Below are 21,034 nucleotides of genomic sequence, written 5' to 3'. Positions count from 1 at the left end.
TGTCCCGGTAAAACCGGGACATCTGGTCACCCTATACTAGTCATGTTTAAGTAATTCATAGCTGTATAAAGCATTGTGTGATTGTGAAATCCATGCTGTTTTGGGAGCTCCTGACCTAGCCCAGCGGTCTCAAAAGTAGCCGGTCACCGGCGGCAAATCGCCGGCTATGGCTTGTTATGCCGCCGGCTATTGTCAGTCGAGTCACAAAATTTAATATTAAATATTTCTGACAGCAAAAAAAGTTGTGAACGTAAATTACATCCACTATGTCATGTATGTCCGTTGCCACGTCAACTGTGTTTACATCCTCGACACGAGTGCAGCCATTACTGCCGCCTGTGTTGCCAGATTGGGCAGTTTCCCTCCCAATTTGGGCGTTTTTAAGTGCATTTTGGCGGGTTTTGAACATATTTTGGGCTGTAAAACGTCAGCAGTATCTGGCAACATATTTTTTTACTTAATACAAGAAATTAATGGATGCCAACGTTTTTGCCAAAATGGTATTTTATTTTCCATTGTTTAGGCAGCTTCAGCATCATACTGTGAGATTCTGTTCAAATTGTTTTTTTTTTCTTCTATGAAGCCTGAGCCATTTATTTTATTAGTTTATAATTATTGTTTAATTTAGTCTTCAGGAGAGACTGCCTGCACACAGCACTAGTATTAATAGTTTTTTTTTTCTTACATGAAAGCTGAGTGGGCGGCACGGTGGTGTAGTGGTTAGCGCTGTCGCCTCACAGCAAGAAGGTCCTGGGTTCGAGCCCCATGGCCGGCGAGGGCCTTTCTGTGCGGAGTTTGCATGTTCTCCCCGTGTCCGCGTGGGTTTCCTCCGGGTGCTCCGGTTTCCCCCACAGTCCAAAGACATGCAGGTTAGGTTAACTGGTGACTCTAAATTGACTGTAGGTGTGAATGTGAGTGTGAATGGTTGTCTGTGTCTATATGTCAGCCCTGTGATGACCTGGCGACTTGTCCAGGGTGTACCCCGCCTTTCGCCCGTAGTCAGCTGGGATAGGCTCCAGCTTGCCTGCGACCCTGTAGAAGGATAAAGCGGCTAGAGATAATGAGATGAGATGAGATGAAAGCTGAGCCATTTATATTATATTATATTATATTATATTATATTATATTATATTATATTTTAAGGTAACTTCATGTTGTGCTGTGAGGTTCTCTGCACTTTAACTTTTGAACCAACAGGTGCATTTGGATAAGTAAAGCCTATTTTCCTGCATTTTTGTCGTCCTGGTAATCTTTTATATTGGTAAAGTTGTTTATAGGACCATTTCTCAGTGTCTGTTTTTTTTAATCAATAGTTTTTCAGTAATAACTTAATATTTAACATATCACTCAATTTTAAACAACCCCCGCGCCTCCCCCATGGCTTGCCCCCATAGTCTCCAAAATTTCTGTGGGAAACACTGGCGTGCGTAACAACGCTAATCAAGCTTAAGCTAGACGACCCGCCTCAAATACCTGTCCCGGGTAAATGTTATCCCAATTTTAGATGGCCTGTTCCAAACCATCCCGTCCCATGAAAAATTCGTACTTGCATCTATCTATCTATCTATCTATCTATCTATCTATCTATCTATCTATCTATCTATCTATCTATCTATCTATCTATCCCTGCACACTTTGCGTGCATTATGTCTGCCGCTGGCAGACATTTTACCATTTTGCACCCTGCTGTAAATTATTTGTACCCTGCTATTCTCCCAAACTTTGAAGCCCCTGCTAGCCTCTATAACCCAATCATTTGTCAAGGTAATTAGGGTAGCAATTACTTACACCAGCAAAGCATAATTGATTGAAATTGAGCATATGAGTTTGAGGACAAGTCATCAGTGGCTATGTCCATATAGATTAAATCATTTCTCAAAAAAGAAAGGCTCAAAAGTGTCAAGACACATTTTAGCAAGTACCAATGTTGACAGTGTGCTGAACTTTTTCCTTTGAGAAGGAAGACTTTCTGGGAAAGAAGCAAAAAGCTATTAAACTTTATTTACATAGATCACTTTGATTTATTCGTTTTTCTTCTCATCTATAATGAACATCCTGAGAAGCATTTGGGATCAAGCTGGACACTTACATTTGTGTGACATATTTATGATTTCTGTCCATATCTCTTCCTTCACTTCTTCCACATGGGGATGAGCAGGATGCCACTTAAATCATTCAAAGTGACAAGTGAGTTCATGAATAATGAAGGCAACAGAGGTTGTGGAGTAAATATTTCATGGTGTGTGAAAGTGAGTAGAGATTGGTTGGAGGGGGTTACCGTCCATGGCATGTGTGATGTGAGAGATGTATGGCAGGGCAGCAGGAGTAAAGGAGCGAGGTGTTGACATGTGCTAGGATGCTGTCTTGGGCTCTTGGTGTACAATGAGAAGCACAGAATGCTATGTCAGTCACTTATGCTAATTATTTTGTTAATTACTACATAGAGTGATTAGCTTACATACATATGTGATTAGCTTATGCATTTTCATTATTGTACATTGATTTATAAAATCCTTCATATGCCTAACAGTTTAAATGCAAGTTTGGATATTTGTTAAACCTCCAGCTTGATTCAGCAGAAATATATTTGGCATAAACATTTCCTCATTAAGTCTGGACCCTTAATATAAAAGTAGTGATATGATTGCCTTGATTAAAGGAAAATTGTGTTGTGCTCCTAAGTTGATTTCTGTGTGTCAGATTTGAATAATGATCATTACTGCAGTGAGCTTGAAAGTGGCAGAGAGGAGCATGTTTTGCATACTGATGATAGCCCTGCTTTCTCGTCTCTGTTGGGAAAGAACAGAGTGCTTTCCCCATGACCAGGATCCATCACCCTCACCCATATTAAGCAGCGTAATTCTGTTTCATGGGGACATTGATTTCCTAGATGATATAATGCATGCAGATGGAGCTGGTGTGCACCTAGAGCATACTGGAGAAAGATGGAAGAGGAGTTTCAGAAACTGCAACTGCTATCAGGAGGTGTCAGATTGGGGGGGGGGGGGGGGGGGGGGGATGCTCTGGTCAAGCTCCACACACACACACACACACAGGACATCTGATGGATTTCAGGATGATGTGTGTCAGATTGATGGCTTAGGGCCAAATGGAAGTCAATTTTGGAGGTCACTGATAGGACTGGCTCTGGAGAGCCACATGTCCTTGAGGAGTATTTGTTATGCATTTTAATAGAATGAATTGGAGTAAATACTGTTTACCATGCAACAGCAAGATCTAGAAGTAAATAATAATAATAATAATAATAATAATAAATTATTATAATTATTATTATTATTATATTCTTTTAAACTACAGCAGGAGCTCTGATTCAAGGACCCACAAACTAGAAAAAGCTGATGATCTCCCTCACCCATCTACCCAAACCCCATATCCTGTTAGTGAGTGGAAACCTACAATCACTCATGGCTGAAGTGATGTCTGCTGTCAACTATATTTACATAGCATTATCACCAGACATCCTACAGAAGTAGTCTTTGTTTAATAATAATAATAATAATAATAATAATAATAATAATAATAACTTTCTGTACAGAGAAGAGTCTTGATGCATGTTTTCCTTGTATCTTGATGAGGACTAACGAGTCAAGTTGAGCCATGCTAGAGGCTTGGTAAGTTACCATTTATACCATGTTAGAGAAGTCACATAATAGCCTCTTTTTTACCTGAAAAATCAGGAGCTACATGGTTTCTTTATAATACAATGCAACGAATGTGAATTGAACAATTCACTGACATGAATAAATTGCTAAAATATACATGTTTATTTTTAAATGTTTTTGGCACATACATATGACAGTCTAGCTACAGCCCTCATGCAGTACCTTTTTTGATCCCCACTGGAAATTCAGAATGTATGCTATACTCATGATGTACATGTATGTACAGTATTTATGCATTAATCAGCTTCAAAGCGGTGGTATAGAGGGTTAGGATTTGATAAGTTATTTACTTCTTCCTAATCCTTTCCGAACATTACTGCCTTGTGGCTACGCTATTCTGTTTGTTTATGACGATGTTTTGATGATTGCATTTTTTATTTTTATTTTTGTTTGTTGTTTTTATATCTTCTTTACTGTTCGGAATCAATCAATCAATCAATCAATCAATCAATCAATCAATCAATCAAAGGGTGGTACGGTGGTGTAGTGGTTAGCACTGTCACCTCACGGCAAGAAGGTTCTGGGTTTGAGCCCAGTGGCCGACAGAGGCCTTTCTGTGTGGAGTTTGCATGTTCTCCCCATGTCTGTGTGGGTTTCCTCCGAGTGCTCAGTTTCCCCCCACTGTCTAAAGACATGCAGTTAGGTTAACTGGCTACTCTAAATTACCCATAGGTGTGAATGTGTGTGCGCAGAAAGGAACTGGCCACCCTACTGCTGCAATTCTGGCCAAGTCAACCAAACATGGTTCGCCTCAAGCCCAGATCGGGTTCTGCAGTGCTGACGATGATTGGTTAGATAAGATGAATTGATGTCATGCGAATAACCAAATTCAATGTGTTATGATCTTTTTTGTGAACACTTCTATAGTGTATGTTCACATGATATGATTGTATTTGTCTGTTGTAGGTTTGCATATAAGCTGTGATGAGCTCTTGAGTTTTACTCTCTGCCCTGGGCAGCTAGCTTGGAGGAGCAGCAGCTTTGGGGACAGCAGTGGCAGACAGAAACAGAGATACAGCAGAGCTGCCATGGCCAGTGGTAAATAACACTCTCATTTTGCCATTTGTCAGAGCCTTGCCTTTATGCACATTGATTCAGGACTCTGCTATAGCAAGGCTTTTGTTTAAGCCTCATCATTAGTCTTGGGTTGATGTCTTTTTATCCTTTCCTACTGTCAATGGGATTTTAGGTATATATAAAGTCTCTAACTGTTCAGTTTGATAACAATCAGGCATATATTATGGTATAATAAACATGTACAAAATTACAGTTTTAAAATGGCATTATACTATAAATTTTTCCAAAAGCCAAAGAGACACCGGAGGTCATGAAAAGGACATTTACAATGTGATTTAGTAAAAAGCAGTGATCTATACAGAAATTAATCAGCAATCTGCAGCCACCAGAGGGGTTTTTAGAGGGATTGTTCAGTCAAGCTGGTTTTGTCTTTATCTTCAATCAAGTTAAATTGCATAAGGATCTGTTCAATATTGCCTGAAATAATCAAATGCGTCCCCTGTGCTTTCTCTCTGCAGCAGCAGACGGCATTGGGGGTTTGGGTACAGAGCAGACCCACCTCAGTGTGCCTGTGGCGGACCCCAGTGCTTGGGCCACCGCCATGAATAACTTAGGCATTGTGCCTATGGGACTAACAGGGCAGCAGTTAGTGACAGGTAGAGTCGTGCATCTTAATCCTATGATCTAAATAACATTCCACTCTTCCCTACCCTTTTTTCACACTGGAGCAATGGTTTAGGTCAAAAGCAAATCTCTCATATTCCTCCCAGCAAACCACACTAGCACCAGCTGCCCAAGCCAAGTATGTGACCTTTAGCAGAAATGCTTGACATTGGATTTTATGTTAAACTGTGTTCCAGTCTGTTGAGCTTTATTTTTCATTGAGGACCCATTTGTTGCAGCTCTGGAAAGGCTGGTACCCTCGAGTGTTCTGTAGGCATACATTGCCTCTTTGTCTGAGGTCTGCATAAGCTATTCCTGATTCCAGCTTCTACTTAGAATCATTTGGAAATGTCTTGGCACCCTTTGTGTGGCACCTACTGTGGAAATGAAAGAATCATGAATTAATGAATGGTAAACTGCTAATGCAATCACTACAGCCTTATTGTAACTGTAATTGTAAAGATACAATGATTCTCATAATTATTGGCATTCTTTGCAAAAAGAAAAAAAGTCTTCGTGGTTAACTGGCTTAACTTCACACTGAAAATATGAAAGAAATCTAAGCTATGTAACCACAAAGACACTTTTATCTATGTGCCAGTAATTCTAGAGGTGACAATAAGTCCACAAGGAATGTAGCATTGCCTGGGATTGTCTCTGAAGTGTAAAGCAAAGGGAGTGAGTGACTGATAGAGAGGCTCTATAATTAGCTTTCCATACAGCTGTAACTGCATTTACAGTAGTATCTCATACAAAATAGAGCCTGTGCTGAGTTAGCAACATGTTGGAGCTAATATCGTCCCAAGGAGCCAGGGTAGATTGAGGCAAATTAAGCTGAGATTTAAATGCATGAGCAGATTCTACGGATCATGCATATTTATGGAAATTGCATAATTTGGAATGGCTTACATTTGAATTATATTTGAGAGTTTTGTTATTTGAGTGATATGACTAATCATTCAAGACTGGATATTACAATTATTATGAGCTGCTTCTGGCATGAAGTGACCAATTAATGAAATCAAACATGGGGAAAGTGCTACTAATGGTTTGCATGGACCTCTTCAGAGCCTGGTGGCATTAGGTAAAGTGTGAGTCACAAGGACAATTTATGACATACATGGAGTGTCACACACAAAGGGATTTAGTCACTTGGCCAATAAACATGGTTCTGATTCTGATCAGACAAAGGTTGCTTTCTCTGTAGCCAGCAGGACCATTGTAATGTTTACAGATATACTGTTTTCAAAAGAATCTTGGGAACATGCATGAGCACTTGGTTCCAACCTAGTTTTTAAAATATGTTAGAAAATATGTTCTTCAAAAGAAGTATTTATGGGCCATTAGTCTGGCCACAAAATAATAATAATAATAATAATAATAATAATAATAATAACAACAACAAGTGTTGCCAGGCAAACCAAACCTCACCCGGTAGCACTTATGATGAATATGAAGGAAGATATCGTGAAAAAATGATTTTGACCTTTTTGGTGACCTTGACCTTGATTTTGATTTTGTGTGTGAACATATTTGGCCAATAAACATGGTTCTGATTCTCTGCTGCTCTCAGCCAATCAGAACACACCGTACTGGGCGATTGTTACACTCTTACATTCTTACAGCACGATGACATAGTGGCTACCACCTCTATGTGAGGCAGTAGCCACAAAAACCTTGACCCTGACCGGATAACCCCCAAAATTTTGGAGGTTCTATTTGAGACCAATGTCCATCTATCCTGAAAGTTTCATGAAGATTGGTCTAGCCATTTTCCTGTAATATCATTAACAAAAAAACAAAGAAAGAAAGAAAGAAACCCGACCGAAAACAATACCTCGCTCCCTGGTGGACTCCGTCCCAGGCGAGGTAATAATAATAATAATAATAATAATAATAATATATTGCAGGCACATACTATACTTACATATTCTCTGAGTATTAATAAAGACTGAACACATGGCCATTCTTGGCAGAGGTGGCGGACATGAGACTAGGATTTTGTATCACTATTGGACATTAATGATCACGACTACTCCTGGATGATTATTTATTGTCTGTATGTAATATAATGAAGGATGGATGGGATGTTATTGGGCTGAAGAAGTCACAAGATTAAATAGATTTCCTCATGAAATATTCCCCTGGTGCACAAATGGCCACTAATGGTATTTTCAAAAGCTTCTGATTGATGACTTTCTACTTTTGAGCTAATCACAGCTAGTTGTTTCCTGTGAAGAAACTTCAGCTCTGGATCTAATTTCTCTGAAATGATAAAAAAGGATAATAATAATGGCACATCACCCATTCCTTCAGTCTCTGGCAACAAATGAGAAGTGTTAGGCCAAAAGAATGAGTAGTCCTGCAATCCTTGGTGGAAGGAATAATATTAAGAAATGATAAATAGGAGGTATGTCTGTGTGAAATTGTTGAATAATTTATATTTTCATGAATTTGGCAGGGATCTTCTAAAGTATGCATTTCACATGATTACAGTCATAGATTTATAGTCTGCTATGTATCCTAGAGAACAGAAGAGAAGTCTTCTATTGTACTTTAAGCCTTAACTTAAGCCATTCAGTATGTCCTGTCTTTAAGGCAACATTGGTCTCCTCTCATCTAGTACGACTTTTAACATTTGTTAGATTATTTTGGTCATTCTCTTCTAGTTGTCTGAAATTAATGGATGCATTCCTAACCCTTTGTTTTGTTGGATTTTTTTTTCTTCCAGATTCCATCTGTATCCAAAGTTTTGACCCCAATTTGGGTATTATTGCCCCCATTAACCCCATGATGGCAGGAATCAGTCTGGTGCCTCCTCCACCTGTGCAGCCTGAGCTACCTGTCATCAAAGAGATTATCCACTGCAAGAGCTGTACACTTTTCCCCCAGAACCCCAGTAAGAGTTTCATGTGTATCCTCCAGATAAGTGCATTAGTTAATCCCATCTTTCCCAGAAAAAAAAGATATGTTGATAGAAAAAAAGTGGGGCTGATACAGTCATTAGTCAATTGTGACTTGCTCTGTTTCTATCCTGCAGATCTTCCGCCTCCATCTACGAGAGAGCGGCCACCAGGTTGTAAAACAGTGTTTGTTGGTGGACTCCCTGAGAATGCAAGTGAAGAAATTATCCGAGAGGTGTTTGACCAGTGTGGTGAAATTGTTGCAATCCGCAAGAGCAAGAAAAACTTCTGCCATATCCGCTTTAGTGAAGAGTTCATGGTGGACAAGGCCATTTATCTTTCTGGTATGCCTCAGTTTTTTAAATTTGCACAAAACTGACTTACAATATATTTTGATATACAAATTAAAGGAAAAGAAAAGATGCTGTGAGGGCATTTTGATGGCATGGATTGGGTCTACTTCTCCCTTTAGAGGGAAGAGTGAGTGCAAATCAATACTAAGATCTTCTTACTGATCAACCTTCTTCTATGATAAAACATTTCTATCCTGATGGGAGTGGTCTCTTTCAGGATGGCAATGTCCTTATCCACATAGTACAAGATCTCATTGAATGGTATGATGAGTATGAAATTTATATTAATCATATACCATGATCTCAACCCAGTTAAGCACTTATGGGAGACTTTGGAGTGAGGTGTTAGACAGCACGTTCTTTGACCACAAGCAAAACACCAGTTGAGACTTGTACAATCTACGCGAACATGCACTGAAGCTGTTCTGGCAGCTTTGTCCAAAAAGTTATATTGTGTCACCTATTTTTTTAAAACTTGTCATAAAGTTATGAATGATTTTTTAAAATTCACCAGTACTTTATATAAGTATTGATTTATAATGGTTGTATTTTATGTCTTAGGCTACCGGATGCGCATTGGTTCCAGCACAGACAAAAAGGATTCAGGCCGCATCCATGTGGACTTTGCTCAGGCGAGGGATGACTTGTATGAGTGGGAATGCAAACAGAGGTTACTGGCACGAGAAGAACGTCATCGGCGCAAAATCCAGGAAGATCGCTTGCGACCTCCTTCTCCCCCTCCCATCATGCACTACTCAGAGCACGAGGCAGGCCTACTTGCTGAAAAACTGAAAGGTGTGTCTTTCTACTGAAAATGTTATCAGAAAATCCATGGATGCTTTTCATCAGGAAATGTATCATCATTACAGTAACGGAGAAAAACAGTTAAGGTGAAAAATATCTGAAGCAGCTGCTCTGCACTGCTTTGCCAACATCAGTGTGGTCTGAAGACCTGCTTGGCCGTGTGTGCTGTTTCATTCCTGCTGTTCTCTGATGATGTAAAAAGTTATTAGTGAAATGCTTGGCTGCTTAGCCTAAGTACCTCTCTGCAGCTTAGTCTCCTACACTTTCTACAGCTGTAACTACCAAAAAAAAAAAGAAAAGACAAACCCAAGCTTTTGGAAATGCAATGGAAACGCCTTTCTTTCCATTGTATAGACTGCATAAACACCACTGAGCTTGTGCTTATGGTTTCTCAGCAGGATCTTTCATTTTTAGAATTAATTTCACTTCAAAAGAAGTTTTTTCATGTCTGGAATAACTGGCTAAAAAAAAAAAAATATATATATATATATATATATATATATATATATATATATATATTTTTTTTTTTTTTTTTTTCCAGCTCTTTCTAGGTCAAACATTTTCACATTCATGTGCAATATATCACCTTTTTCCTGGCGAAGAATCTTTTTTTTTTTTCCTGGAATTTGTGATAAATCCAAACAGACGTTAGTGCTTTTCCAAGCCTCTCAAATCTCCTCATCTGCTTTCATTTAGATGATGGTAACTCAACTGCAAACCCCCCACCTTATCAGCAATCTTGGCACACAGTTGAACATTTCCTATTCTCTCAGTGTGGTGCTTCCCTGCACCATGTGCACTTGTATGTTAAATGAGCCTCAAAACACACACAAAGTATGCCAGATACAGCTCAATATTCTGCTTGGCACTGAAAAGACATCACTATGAAAGGAGTCTTGAATTGGGGCAGCCTTTGTTTTTTCTAATACACTAATATTTGTTGGCTATAAATATCATAGTCCCTGTTTAAATGGGAATAGCATGCAGGCCTTTGTTTTGTGTCTGAGATGTTAGCTATAAAACATCATGGTACACTTCCACAGTAGACCATTTACAGTATGTGTATTTCAGTGGGGTAAAGCCACATCTTTGTAAGAGGGTAGCACTGAAAGCCAGTGTAGTGATGTAAATCCAGTGTTTCCATGGGATTTGGCTTTTACGGTATTCAGCTCTGCTTTTGGGTCTTGGCTCTCTGATAAATCTTTCTTAACCTGCTCTTTTAGTGCCTTGTCTGGTGCAGGTGAAGGCGTGTAATTTTCTTTTGTGTTGTGGTTATTTTTCTTCATAAAAAGGAACTTCTGGTTAATGTTTTCACATTTTAGGAGAATGAGATAAACCATCCAGTAAACTAACATTATATCATGGAATAGTAATTCTGTTTGTGTTGGCTCTGAATAACTGGTAGCATGTTAACTCCCATAAAGTTGAAGCAGGGGCAAAGGGGTATGCTGGGGGATTTAGAAGGGAGAGTGTTGAGATTTACACATTTACAAATCCTGTCATGGCCATCGTGATTGGTGGAGAGTGGGTGTGCAGTCTCATTTGATGAAGGGAATTATGTTTACTCCAGTGGAATGGCATGCTTGCTTTGGGACCAGGATAATTCGACTTTCTTTATTAGCTGGAATGATAAAAGCACATCTGCCCTCACACACTCAGCAGCTGTCTTAGAACCCTATAGTCTCCTGTGTGTGTGTGTGTGTGTGTGTGTGTGTGTGTGTGTGTTCTTAACCAAATACTGATTACACATCAACTCCTGGAATAAGTCTCTTGGATGTATGATTAAAATTGTTAGAATATACTGAGATTATCACACAGTTTTACAAATGTGCAAGTGGAAATGCATCTCTCCTGTAAGCTAAAGAAATAACTTAGTCAAAAACACATGCTGGAGAGCATATCATTTACAACTAGCCTGACTGACAAATGCCATTTGTTCTAGCAATTTCTATATTACATTTCAAACAGTCTACAAAGATCTGATTACAGAACCCTGATGTAGACTAAACTCAAGACCATCGACTTCCCATACTTGACTTCAGGCATTTGAGAATTATGCTGCAGATTACAATTCTATAATTATATTTCAGATATGTGCTTTTAATGTCAGGCTCCTAATTGCCAGAGTTGTAATTTTTATGCCAAGTTGGGCTAATTTAAAAAAATACTTCTAAGAATATCTAATATCTAATAAATAATAAGCAATCAAATCTAAATAGCATCTATTTCTGCAAACAAAGGCACAGGGTTAGTGCAGACAGTGCGTCAATGATGTGCATTTCAATTATTATAGACTGGGAGAGGGAAAGGGGGATTTGGAGAGGGAGAGGGAAGAGGATTGAAGAGGGAGGTTTGGAAATTTGAAGAGAGTGAAAGGTGGATCTGTACATCAGAAATCTGTGTGTATTCCACAACAACCTTTTCCCAAGCAAAAGCTGAGAAAAAGAAGAAAAATGTGTCTCCATTTTCCAATGCATTAATTTTTTAGGCAATTTTGGGTTAATAATACAGTGTTAGCTCTTCTGTTTGCACTTCTCATACTGTAATGTGAAGCATCTTCCATATAAAACACAGTTAAACAAAGGTACATTTAAAATTGCTCAAAATAAGCTGATAAACTGTTGCTGGACGACTGTATATTGTCAATACTCAACTGCCTATTACAGGATTACTGTAAAAATTCAGTAGATAGTGGTTTATAGCATAAGTCAAGTGTGATAGCCTCTTAGACTTAATTCTGTTTGAGGCTAGGTTATTATTGCCTTCTTCCTGTTTCACCAGAATCTATGGTCATGAGCTGCTGCTGCAACAAATCATCACAGAATCATTAAATGACCCTTCCTCCAGATTAAATGTTCCAGTAACACATTACAATAGGATAAAATCTATGTAAATGATTTATACAAAACATATATTTCATATATCTTACATAATACTTAATATAAATGCACACACACACACACACACACACACACACACACACACACACACACACACACACACACACATATATACACACATGTTAGTACCATGCCTTACACAGTGCACCAAAATTATGTGGGTGCAATTACTTTTTAAATCAGTCTTATAAAATATCAGTCTCATAAAATATCAGTTCATTAATTTTACTAATCAATATTTCTATGAATTATTAAATAAATGAATGAATTACTCTACTGATACACTAGCTCATTCAAGGCAATGTGAATTCTTTGATGGCAGAGGATAGCTTCAAGTAATACTGCAGCAAAACAGACAAGACACAGTTTCTTGTAAGTATTTAATTTATTAAAATGACAAACGCAAATGAGAATAATATTGATCAGGTACATTCACTAATACTAGCAGCAGTTTAACAAATCAAGGCACAAAAATTGTGATATGACGTAATGAGATTAGGTGTGTATGTGTGCAGGCTTAACAAACAATTGTTTGCGTGCAAAAAGGTGTGGGAGGGGAAGTAGGTGCTCTGTATGACTGATTAGACAAAGGATTCTAACAAAGGCACATAAATAATCTTTAGCCTATGTAGGGATCAAACCCACAATCTCAACATTATAGGCACTACAGTCTAACCAACTGAGCTAACCAGCCCTTAGGTTATCGAAGTCTGAATGTTGAGATGTGTATAATAGTGTTAGAGAGAGTGAAAGATAAAAGAGATAAAGCATGTAAAATCTATCTACCATCCATTCATCTGTAGCTGCTTATCCTGTTCTACAGGGTCGCGGGCAAGCTGGAGCCTATCCCAGCTGACTATGGGCGAGAGGCGGGGTACACCCTGGACAAGTCACCAGGTCATCGCAGCTATCTACCAGAGTAAAACTGAGAAATACCATAACATGATCAAACCAAAACTATGTGATTATTGTACACACACTTGAAACAACCTTAGGTTTTAGTAGCACTTTTCACATAAACTAATTCAGCTAAGACTAACGTTGCCCAAAATGCCAGCCTTACTTGGGATCACTCTCATGTGGCAATGTGAAGGAGTTCTCATTCATTATCTCATTATCTGTAGCCGCTTTATCCTGTTCTACAGGGTCACAGGCAAGCTGGAGCCTATCCCAGCTGACTATGGGCGAAAGGCGGGGTACACCCTGGACAAGTCGCCAGGTCATCACAGGGCCGACACATAGACACAGACAACCATTCACACTCACATTCACACCTACGGTCAATTTAGAGTCACCAGTTAACCTAACCTGCATGTCTTTGGACTGTGGGGGAAACCGGAGCACCCGGAGGAAACCCACGCGGACACGGGGAGAACATGCAAACTCCGCACAGAAAGGCCCTCGCCGGCCACGGGGCTCGAACCCGGACCTTCATGCTGTGAGGCGACAGCGCTAACCACTACACCACCGTGCTGCCAGTGTGAAGGAGTTCATCAGTGATTCTCCGTTCTGTGTACTGTGCTAGCAGAGCCATTTCAATGTAGTTTAAATCAGCTTTCCTGTGTTGCAAAAGTCCTTCCCAGGCAGGATCTCGTGATCCAGGAAGTCCTTGGATGGAAGTTCATTGGTTGAAGACGTGGAGGGAGCCACTCATCTCTAATCTTAACCGTAGCCAGTGGCTCAGTACAATCACGTGTTTTGTCCTTTTGTTCTTCGCCTCCATCTGTAGCTGCAGTGTCTTTTTTTAAATACCGACGGCGCATTGATGAAAGAGAGAACGCCAGTCCAAGAGAAGAAGTCAGAGTAGCGAGGTGCATCTGTGTGTTGGTCTGAGAAGATACCGGAGGCAGAGAGCACGAGGCCAGAGGGCGTGAGGCGCATCCGCGGCCGTGAGAGGCAGAGAGAGAGTAGCAAGTCACGTCTAATTGCGCCAATCTGGAAAGAGTCAAAGCGAGCCAGATAGTGTGAGGTGCATCTGTGTGTACCAATCCAAGAGGAGAGGCCAGAGGCAAATAGAAGCTGGTCAACGCTACAGTCAGAGGGCGCGAGGCAAAGAGACCAGAATTCACTAGCTCCCCCATTTATGGGCAAGCTTGCATCATGATCTATGCGGCGCAGTCAAAGATGAGATGAAGCGGATATCGTCCGGGGCAGGAACTGAGGAAATTAAGGTAAATGTAGTTGCGGAGATTATGCTGTAATAGTAGGTACAGCACAATCTCCACAACTACATTTGCCTTAATTCCCTCAGTTCCTGTGTGTGTGTATATATCAAATTCAATAAATAAAAACTTCATACAAAATGTCTGACAAAATAATTTCCGCTTAGAATGTAAACAAATTGGCAAAATGACAGTAGCAATTTGTGAAAATACTATAATAATTCTTTAAAAATAAAGAAATGTAAGTTCTTACCATCAAATACTTTTATTCCATATTTTGTTGCGTTTTGGTTTTTTTTTGTATTTTGGGGGGGTTTCTTCTTCTTTCGTGTTTTTTTGGCAGTTGGCAAACCAACTTAAACGTGCAGTACCGCTACCGACTGGGCTGGAGTGTGTGTGGGGGGGGAACTATATTCTTTGCACTATTTCTCATCTCATTATCTCAAGCCGCTTTATCCTGTTCTACAGGGTCGCAGGCAAGCTGGAGCCTATCCCAGCTGACTACGGGCGAAAGGCAGGGTACACCCTGGACAAGTCGCCAGGTCATCACAGGGCTGACACAAAGACACAGACAACCATTCACATTCACACCTACGGTCAATTTAGAGTCACCAGTTATCCTAACCTGCATGTCTTTGGACTGCGGGGGAAACCGGAGCACCTGGAGGAAACCCACACAGACACGGGGAGAACATGCAAACTCCGCACAGAAAGGCCCTCGTTGGCCACAGGGCTCGAACCCAGACCTTCTTGCTGTGAGGCAACAGCGCTAACCACTACACCACCGTGCCGCCTGCACTAGTTCTGTTTCTTTTAAATACTTGCTCACAATTTTTGGGGTTTTGTTTTTGATTAGAGTTTTTATTTCATCATCGGTTGGTTCAGCAACATGCTCCGCCATTTTGTTTTGTTTTTCTCTACTCATGGTATATGAGCTGATAACCTAGTAGTAGAGTAGCCAATCAGAGTGTGCGATTGTTCATATCCAGTGAATGTGGAAAGAATATATATATATATTTTTTCTCAACTATCTTTACTATGATGCAATCTCCAAATTCATATCAATGGTAATATCTCCCACTTTTCTCACAGATGACAGCAAGTTCAGTGAGACCATAGCAGTACTGTTCACATGGATAGAAAGGGGTGAGGTGAACCGGCGTACTGCCAATCAATTCTACTCCATGATCCAGTCAGCTAACAGCCACGTGCGGCGCCTGATGAACGAGAAGGCCCAGCACGAAGAGGAGATGGAGCAAGCCAAAGAGCTATTCAAGAGCTCACTGCTCACCATCCTCACCCAGTGTAAGACTCGCAAGCCTTATACACATTGCTTACGTAGAGATGTTCATGTAGTGTTACCATGACAACAGTACATCCTTTGTTCTGTCCAAGATTGTGTGAGTCTTAAGCTGGCTCAGTCTTTGATCAGATCAGTGGGCTCTCTGACTCAGTTTTTGAGATGAACCATTGTAAATGGCCTCATCTAGTAGTGATGACAAAATGCAGTGACACACAAACTAGCTTTTTATGCAGGCAATAATTATGTTATATAAGCCCAGCTTATGTCAACCTGTCAGGAAGAGGAAAATGGTTTATATATATATATATATATATATACACACAGTGTGTGTATATGACCTGTCAAAAGTTTGGACACAGCTTCTAATTCAATGTTTTTTTTCTTTATTCTTATTAATTAAAAGTCACGTCATGTCTTAAAGTAATGATGGACATCGTTTCTCTTTACTCAGTTCAGTGGTTCTTGATATAGAATGGATTACTACAGTTGTGGAATAGGGCTATTTACTGTATTTCGTACTTTTATTATTTATTATTTACTGTTTGAACTCAAACACATTAAAAAGACAGGAAATTCCACATTCCAAATTACACCTGTTAATTGAAAAGCAGGTTAACAGTGGTTACTTTGAAGAATCTAAAATATGAAACATATTTTGTTTTTAACACTTTTTGTTAAACCACGTAATTCCATATAGGTTCTATATGTTATTTCATAGTTTTGATGTCTTCAGTATTGTTCAACAATGTAAAAAATAGTGAAAATTAGTGAAAATACAGAAAACCCTATGAATGAGTAGGTGTGTCCAAACTTTTGACTGGTACTATATATATATATATATATATATATATATATATATATATATATATATATATACACAACACATATATAAGATCAGACTCAGCCCCCAAGGGGGAATCTAGCCATAGCCCACAGAATGGCCCAGGGTAAGTACAGTCTCAGTGGAAGGAGCCTGTCTCCATTTCAGGGATGGAGCTGTTCAACTTAATTTACAGGTAGGCCAAAATCAGATTGGGTGTGTAATGATGAAATGCAAGACACTTGGAATTTGAATTATTTTTCTAGTTATAACTATATGGCAGCTTGACCACAGTTAAAGAAATTGATAAATATTGTCTCGTACACACGAGCAATAATATGAGATGGCACTGAATATTATAATGGTTATAACATAGGCATATGCACAGATATACTACAGATTGATCTTATACCCCTTCCCTTTAGCAATTAGACTGTTTGGTTGGTACGTCTAATAAATTTATTTTTTGTTGTAATTTGGTGGCTCCCATACCAAAACATGCAGACCTGGCGTGTGTTCATGAACCCTGTGACTGGGGACTCACCAGTGGCTGCACCATTGTTTAAGATCTGCTTCATCAAGTCACATCTGGATCAGCTCCATCCCAGTCATACACAATGTCTCAGCTTTTAAAGAGCTTTGTGTCTCTTAACAACCTCTTATATTGCACTACCAATTGCCTATGAATATTTTGCCAGAATTATCATTTAATTAATACCATTTATGATTGTGCTGTTTATTGATGGATCTGATTATAGTAATCACATGACTTGCCAGGTAGCCAGTTCCCACCCTGAACAACCCAACCATCCCCCTCCCCTGGCTCTAACAAACCTGCTTCAATATGAGTATGTTAAATACACTAAAACGTGCAAGCAGAGGTACTCTAGGATTAGACTTAAGAACCACTGGGCGAATGTACCTCAGCTTTCAAACCAGTGCTGTAGTCGAGTCACTAAACCTCAAGTCCAAGTCCAGTCTCAAGTCCCCAGTGTTCAAGTCAAGTCCAAGTCATTAAAGAAAATTTCGAGTTGAATCCGAGTCGAGTCCGAGTCGAGTCTGAGAACAAGAATCCAACCACACCATTTGATGGTGGCTGTTGCTGCCTTTATGTGAAACTGTCTCTGCTACTGTGTTGGACTAACATTACTGCCCACTATCAACAGAGCAAATAATATGAGAGAGAGTTAACACTAGCTAGTTCATCGGTCAGCAAGCAAGCCCCACTATCAACAGAGCAATGACCATAGCATGTCACTTACTTCTCTGGATGCAGTCTTGCCAAATGACGATTGAAGTTCAAGGTTGTCCCCGTAATATCCTTGATAGTGCTTCTACATATGGAACACATAGCAGTGCATTTTTTCCCTACTGCACAAGAAGTCTGTATAAGCAAATCAGACAATCCTAGTGGCATTCTCTCCAGGTATTTTAGCGCCATTAATGTTAGTTTGTTCCTGAACATGACGTATGAACAGGTGAATGTGCATTCTCTTGCACAAAATTAGTATAAAAATTGATGTAGATATAAATATCTTATGCCAAATTATTATGGCATGTTACAAAAAATAAAGAAAAAAAAGAGTCCTTGTCTCCAATTTATGAGTCAGAATGCAGTCAATGCATGAGTCCGAGTCCAAGTCATCAGTGTTCAAGTCCAAGTCAAGTCACGAGTCCTTAAAATTAGGGTATGAGTCGGACTCAAGTCTGAGTCCTGGACTCAAGTACTACAAACCTGTTTCAAACTAAACCTGTGCATCGGCCTGTTTAAATACACAATGCACACAAATCTTACAAATATCTAAAATAAAGTATGTAAATTTAGTCAGATCAAAAGGCAACATTTTACAACAGGTACAAGTTCAATATTTGTTATTTTCAAAACTAATTTGAAGCCAATACATTGCATATTGAAATTTTAATACAAGAATGGCAATAAAATTAATTGTAAGTGACACTTCCTTTCAGCTTCACCCAAATTCTTTACAAGCAATAAGACTTGAAGCAGGATTGGATTCAAACCATTGTATCTTGTTGCCTTCCACAGTCCTTAAGGATTTGAATCAGCAGGTCATAAGATGTAAGTACAATAGAGCAGACACTATCAGGAACCTCACTGGTCAGGTTTCTGGTGTGTGGCTCTAGCTGGCAGTGGCTCTACATAAATGGCTTGTCTTGTCTGACTTCCTTATCCACCAAAGTTGAGCAGATTACGGCCGTATTCAGCGCTGCCACCCGGCAAAAGGCATGGGACCATTTCTCAAAAGCACAGCGCAAGAACATAGACATTTGGCGAAAGCAATGTGAGGTTGGTATGTCTCCTATCTTCTTGTCATACTGACTCCACAGGCTACATTGGCACTCCAGCTGCTAATGTGACTTGTGGGTCTTTATGGCTTTTGTGGTCTCACAAATAAACCATCCTGCCTTTCTGATTCTGGTCTGTCACTCTGCAGCACAGTCTGTGTCCTAGAAATTCAAGTAGCTCTTAAGTTACCATGGCAACGTATACTTCTAGGGTTAAAATGATAGTCATTAATGATATGCAGAGATTCATTATTCATTACTGATTAAATTTGCATTAAGTTTAGATTAAAGCCTAAAAAGTAAGTGCTACATTCCAGGATTTTGATCAGGCTTTGAAAATTGTAGCGATCGAGATTCAGTATTTCCACCAATCTGTCATAAAATAATACAAGTCCATATTCCTTATAGATAAATGTTCTTTTAATCTGGTTATACAGTGAGTTACTATATTTATAAATTACGTATTTAAACTTGTGCTAAGTTATTGGGATGTTTTTTTCTGTGAGGACCAAAAACCTATACCCCTCAAAGGAAGTACACTATTTGTATTCATACACTTCTGTAAGTCCAGATATGTTCGCAGTCTAAGAAGAGGTAAGATGCTGATTTTGTCAAAGTGACTCTGGTGCAGTGATCGGCCAAAATCAGTTTTGATGTCACCATTGTGAAATCTTGGCCAGCACCATCAGACCATGTTTAAGCTAAATTGTATGTCATACTGTAACATTTATTTTCTGAACTTACCATTTTGTGATAAAATATAGTGGCAACAAAAACAAAACAAAACCTGTAGATCAAGAAAGTGTCCATATCATAGTTTAAAATACAAAACAAAACAAGACGAAGGAACAAGCCTTGTAGGACTATACTAATACGTACATATAGAGGATCTCATGTGTGCTCTGTTTCCCTTCAATGCAACAGCTCCAAGGATATTTATTGTGTCTGATCTGCAAGATTTCACACTACTGGCATTAAACCACCTCACTGCTGATCCCTGTAATGACTATCAGGGGATCAGTGAGCCTGGAAGTTTGTATAATGTGATTTTTACACTTTTCAGTCCCAGACAAATGGAGCATCCAAGCTTTTGTTATCACACACAGCTGTGTGATGGCAGAACCTCGGCTCTCTCAGCAGGCTGTGTTGGACTCGATCAGTCAGCAACTATCTGTCATTTTATCACAACGTTGGTCTGCAAAAAGAGTCTGTTCAGAGCTAAAAGACCTCGATTCTATTACTGAGAAAATGATACCATTATACTACCTTAAATATGTGCTGTAAAGTTGATTATTAATGTAAATTTCAGAGATGCGTTTCTCTAGAAATAGTAGAGTAAAATATAAAATATTAAATATTAAATTCATGTGCTAGCAAAGACCATGTTACAGGACAGATACCACTAATGGTGTGTGTGCTTGTTTCTCTCTGACTCCTTCCGTCTCTCCTATTGTGTACGCACGTGTGTGTGTGTGTGTGTGTGTGTATGACTGGGTGTGTTTATGATTTTGGTGTTTTAGGAGCTAAGAAATGCCCACAGTGAGGAGATCATGGGAATCAGAAGGGAAGAAGAAATGGAAATGTCAGATGAAGACTTGGAGGAAAATCCCTGTAAGAAGGTTCGAATGGATAACTCAGGTATGAACTGTGTTCTTCACATGTTAATTAAAATTGTCATTTATTTGTATAGCACGTTTAACAATAGACATTTTCGCAAAGCAGCTTTACAGAAAATTAAAGACTTTAAACATGAGCTAATTGTAATCAATTAATCAGCTAATTGTATCAGATATTTTTCTTAAATGTCATAAAATTGAACCAATATTAAATGTGATTCATTATTCATGGTTTGTCATGATTCATACCATCTTTCTATGAGCCTATGCATTGTTAAATTTCATCATGAGTATAACACTATTAGTGTACTTTATTTCAGTACTAGCACTAGATTTACTGGAATCTCATTTCATTTCATTTTTATTTGGAATCACCATTAGCACTTGTTATAAACAAGGCTATTCTTCCTGGTGTCCAATCATCTCGCATCGCAACATCAAACAAACAAATCATACATATACATACAATACACATACACAATACATTACAACACACAATGCAC

The 21,034-nt window shown here is 39.1% G+C and overlaps 1 protein-coding gene across 1 annotated transcript in view; it reads left to right on the top strand.

Annotated features, from left to right (window-relative positions):
• The first annotated feature begins 4,699 nt into the window (after positions 1 to 4,699).
• enox1 (ecto-NOX disulfide-thiol exchanger 1) overlaps positions 4,700 to 21,034 on the top strand; it is a 42,161-nt gene continuing 25,826 nt past the window's right edge. Inside the window, exons 1-8 of the mRNA XM_060929907.1 lie at positions 4,700 to 4,721; positions 5,219 to 5,356; positions 8,095 to 8,262; positions 8,404 to 8,610; positions 9,181 to 9,414; positions 15,578 to 15,790; positions 18,810 to 18,916; positions 20,436 to 20,553. Of these exons, the coding sequence (XP_060785890.1) occupies positions 4,712 to 4,721; positions 5,219 to 5,356; positions 8,095 to 8,262; positions 8,404 to 8,610; positions 9,181 to 9,414; positions 15,578 to 15,790; positions 18,810 to 18,916; positions 20,436 to 20,553 (1,195 nt within the window). The 5' untranslated portion in view covers positions 4,700 to 4,711. The remainder of the gene's footprint in view (positions 4,722 to 5,218; positions 5,357 to 8,094; positions 8,263 to 8,403; positions 8,611 to 9,180; positions 9,415 to 15,577; positions 15,791 to 18,809; positions 18,917 to 20,435; positions 20,554 to 21,034) is intronic.

This window comes from Neoarius graeffei, chromosome 9, assembly GCF_027579695.1.
Source record: "Neoarius graeffei isolate fNeoGra1 chromosome 9, fNeoGra1.pri, whole genome shotgun sequence".
NCBI lineage: Eukaryota > Metazoa > Chordata > Actinopteri > Siluriformes > Ariidae > Neoarius > Neoarius graeffei.
Note: the sequence above shows the minus strand (reverse complement) of the source record. Positions and strands in the feature narration are given on the sequence as shown.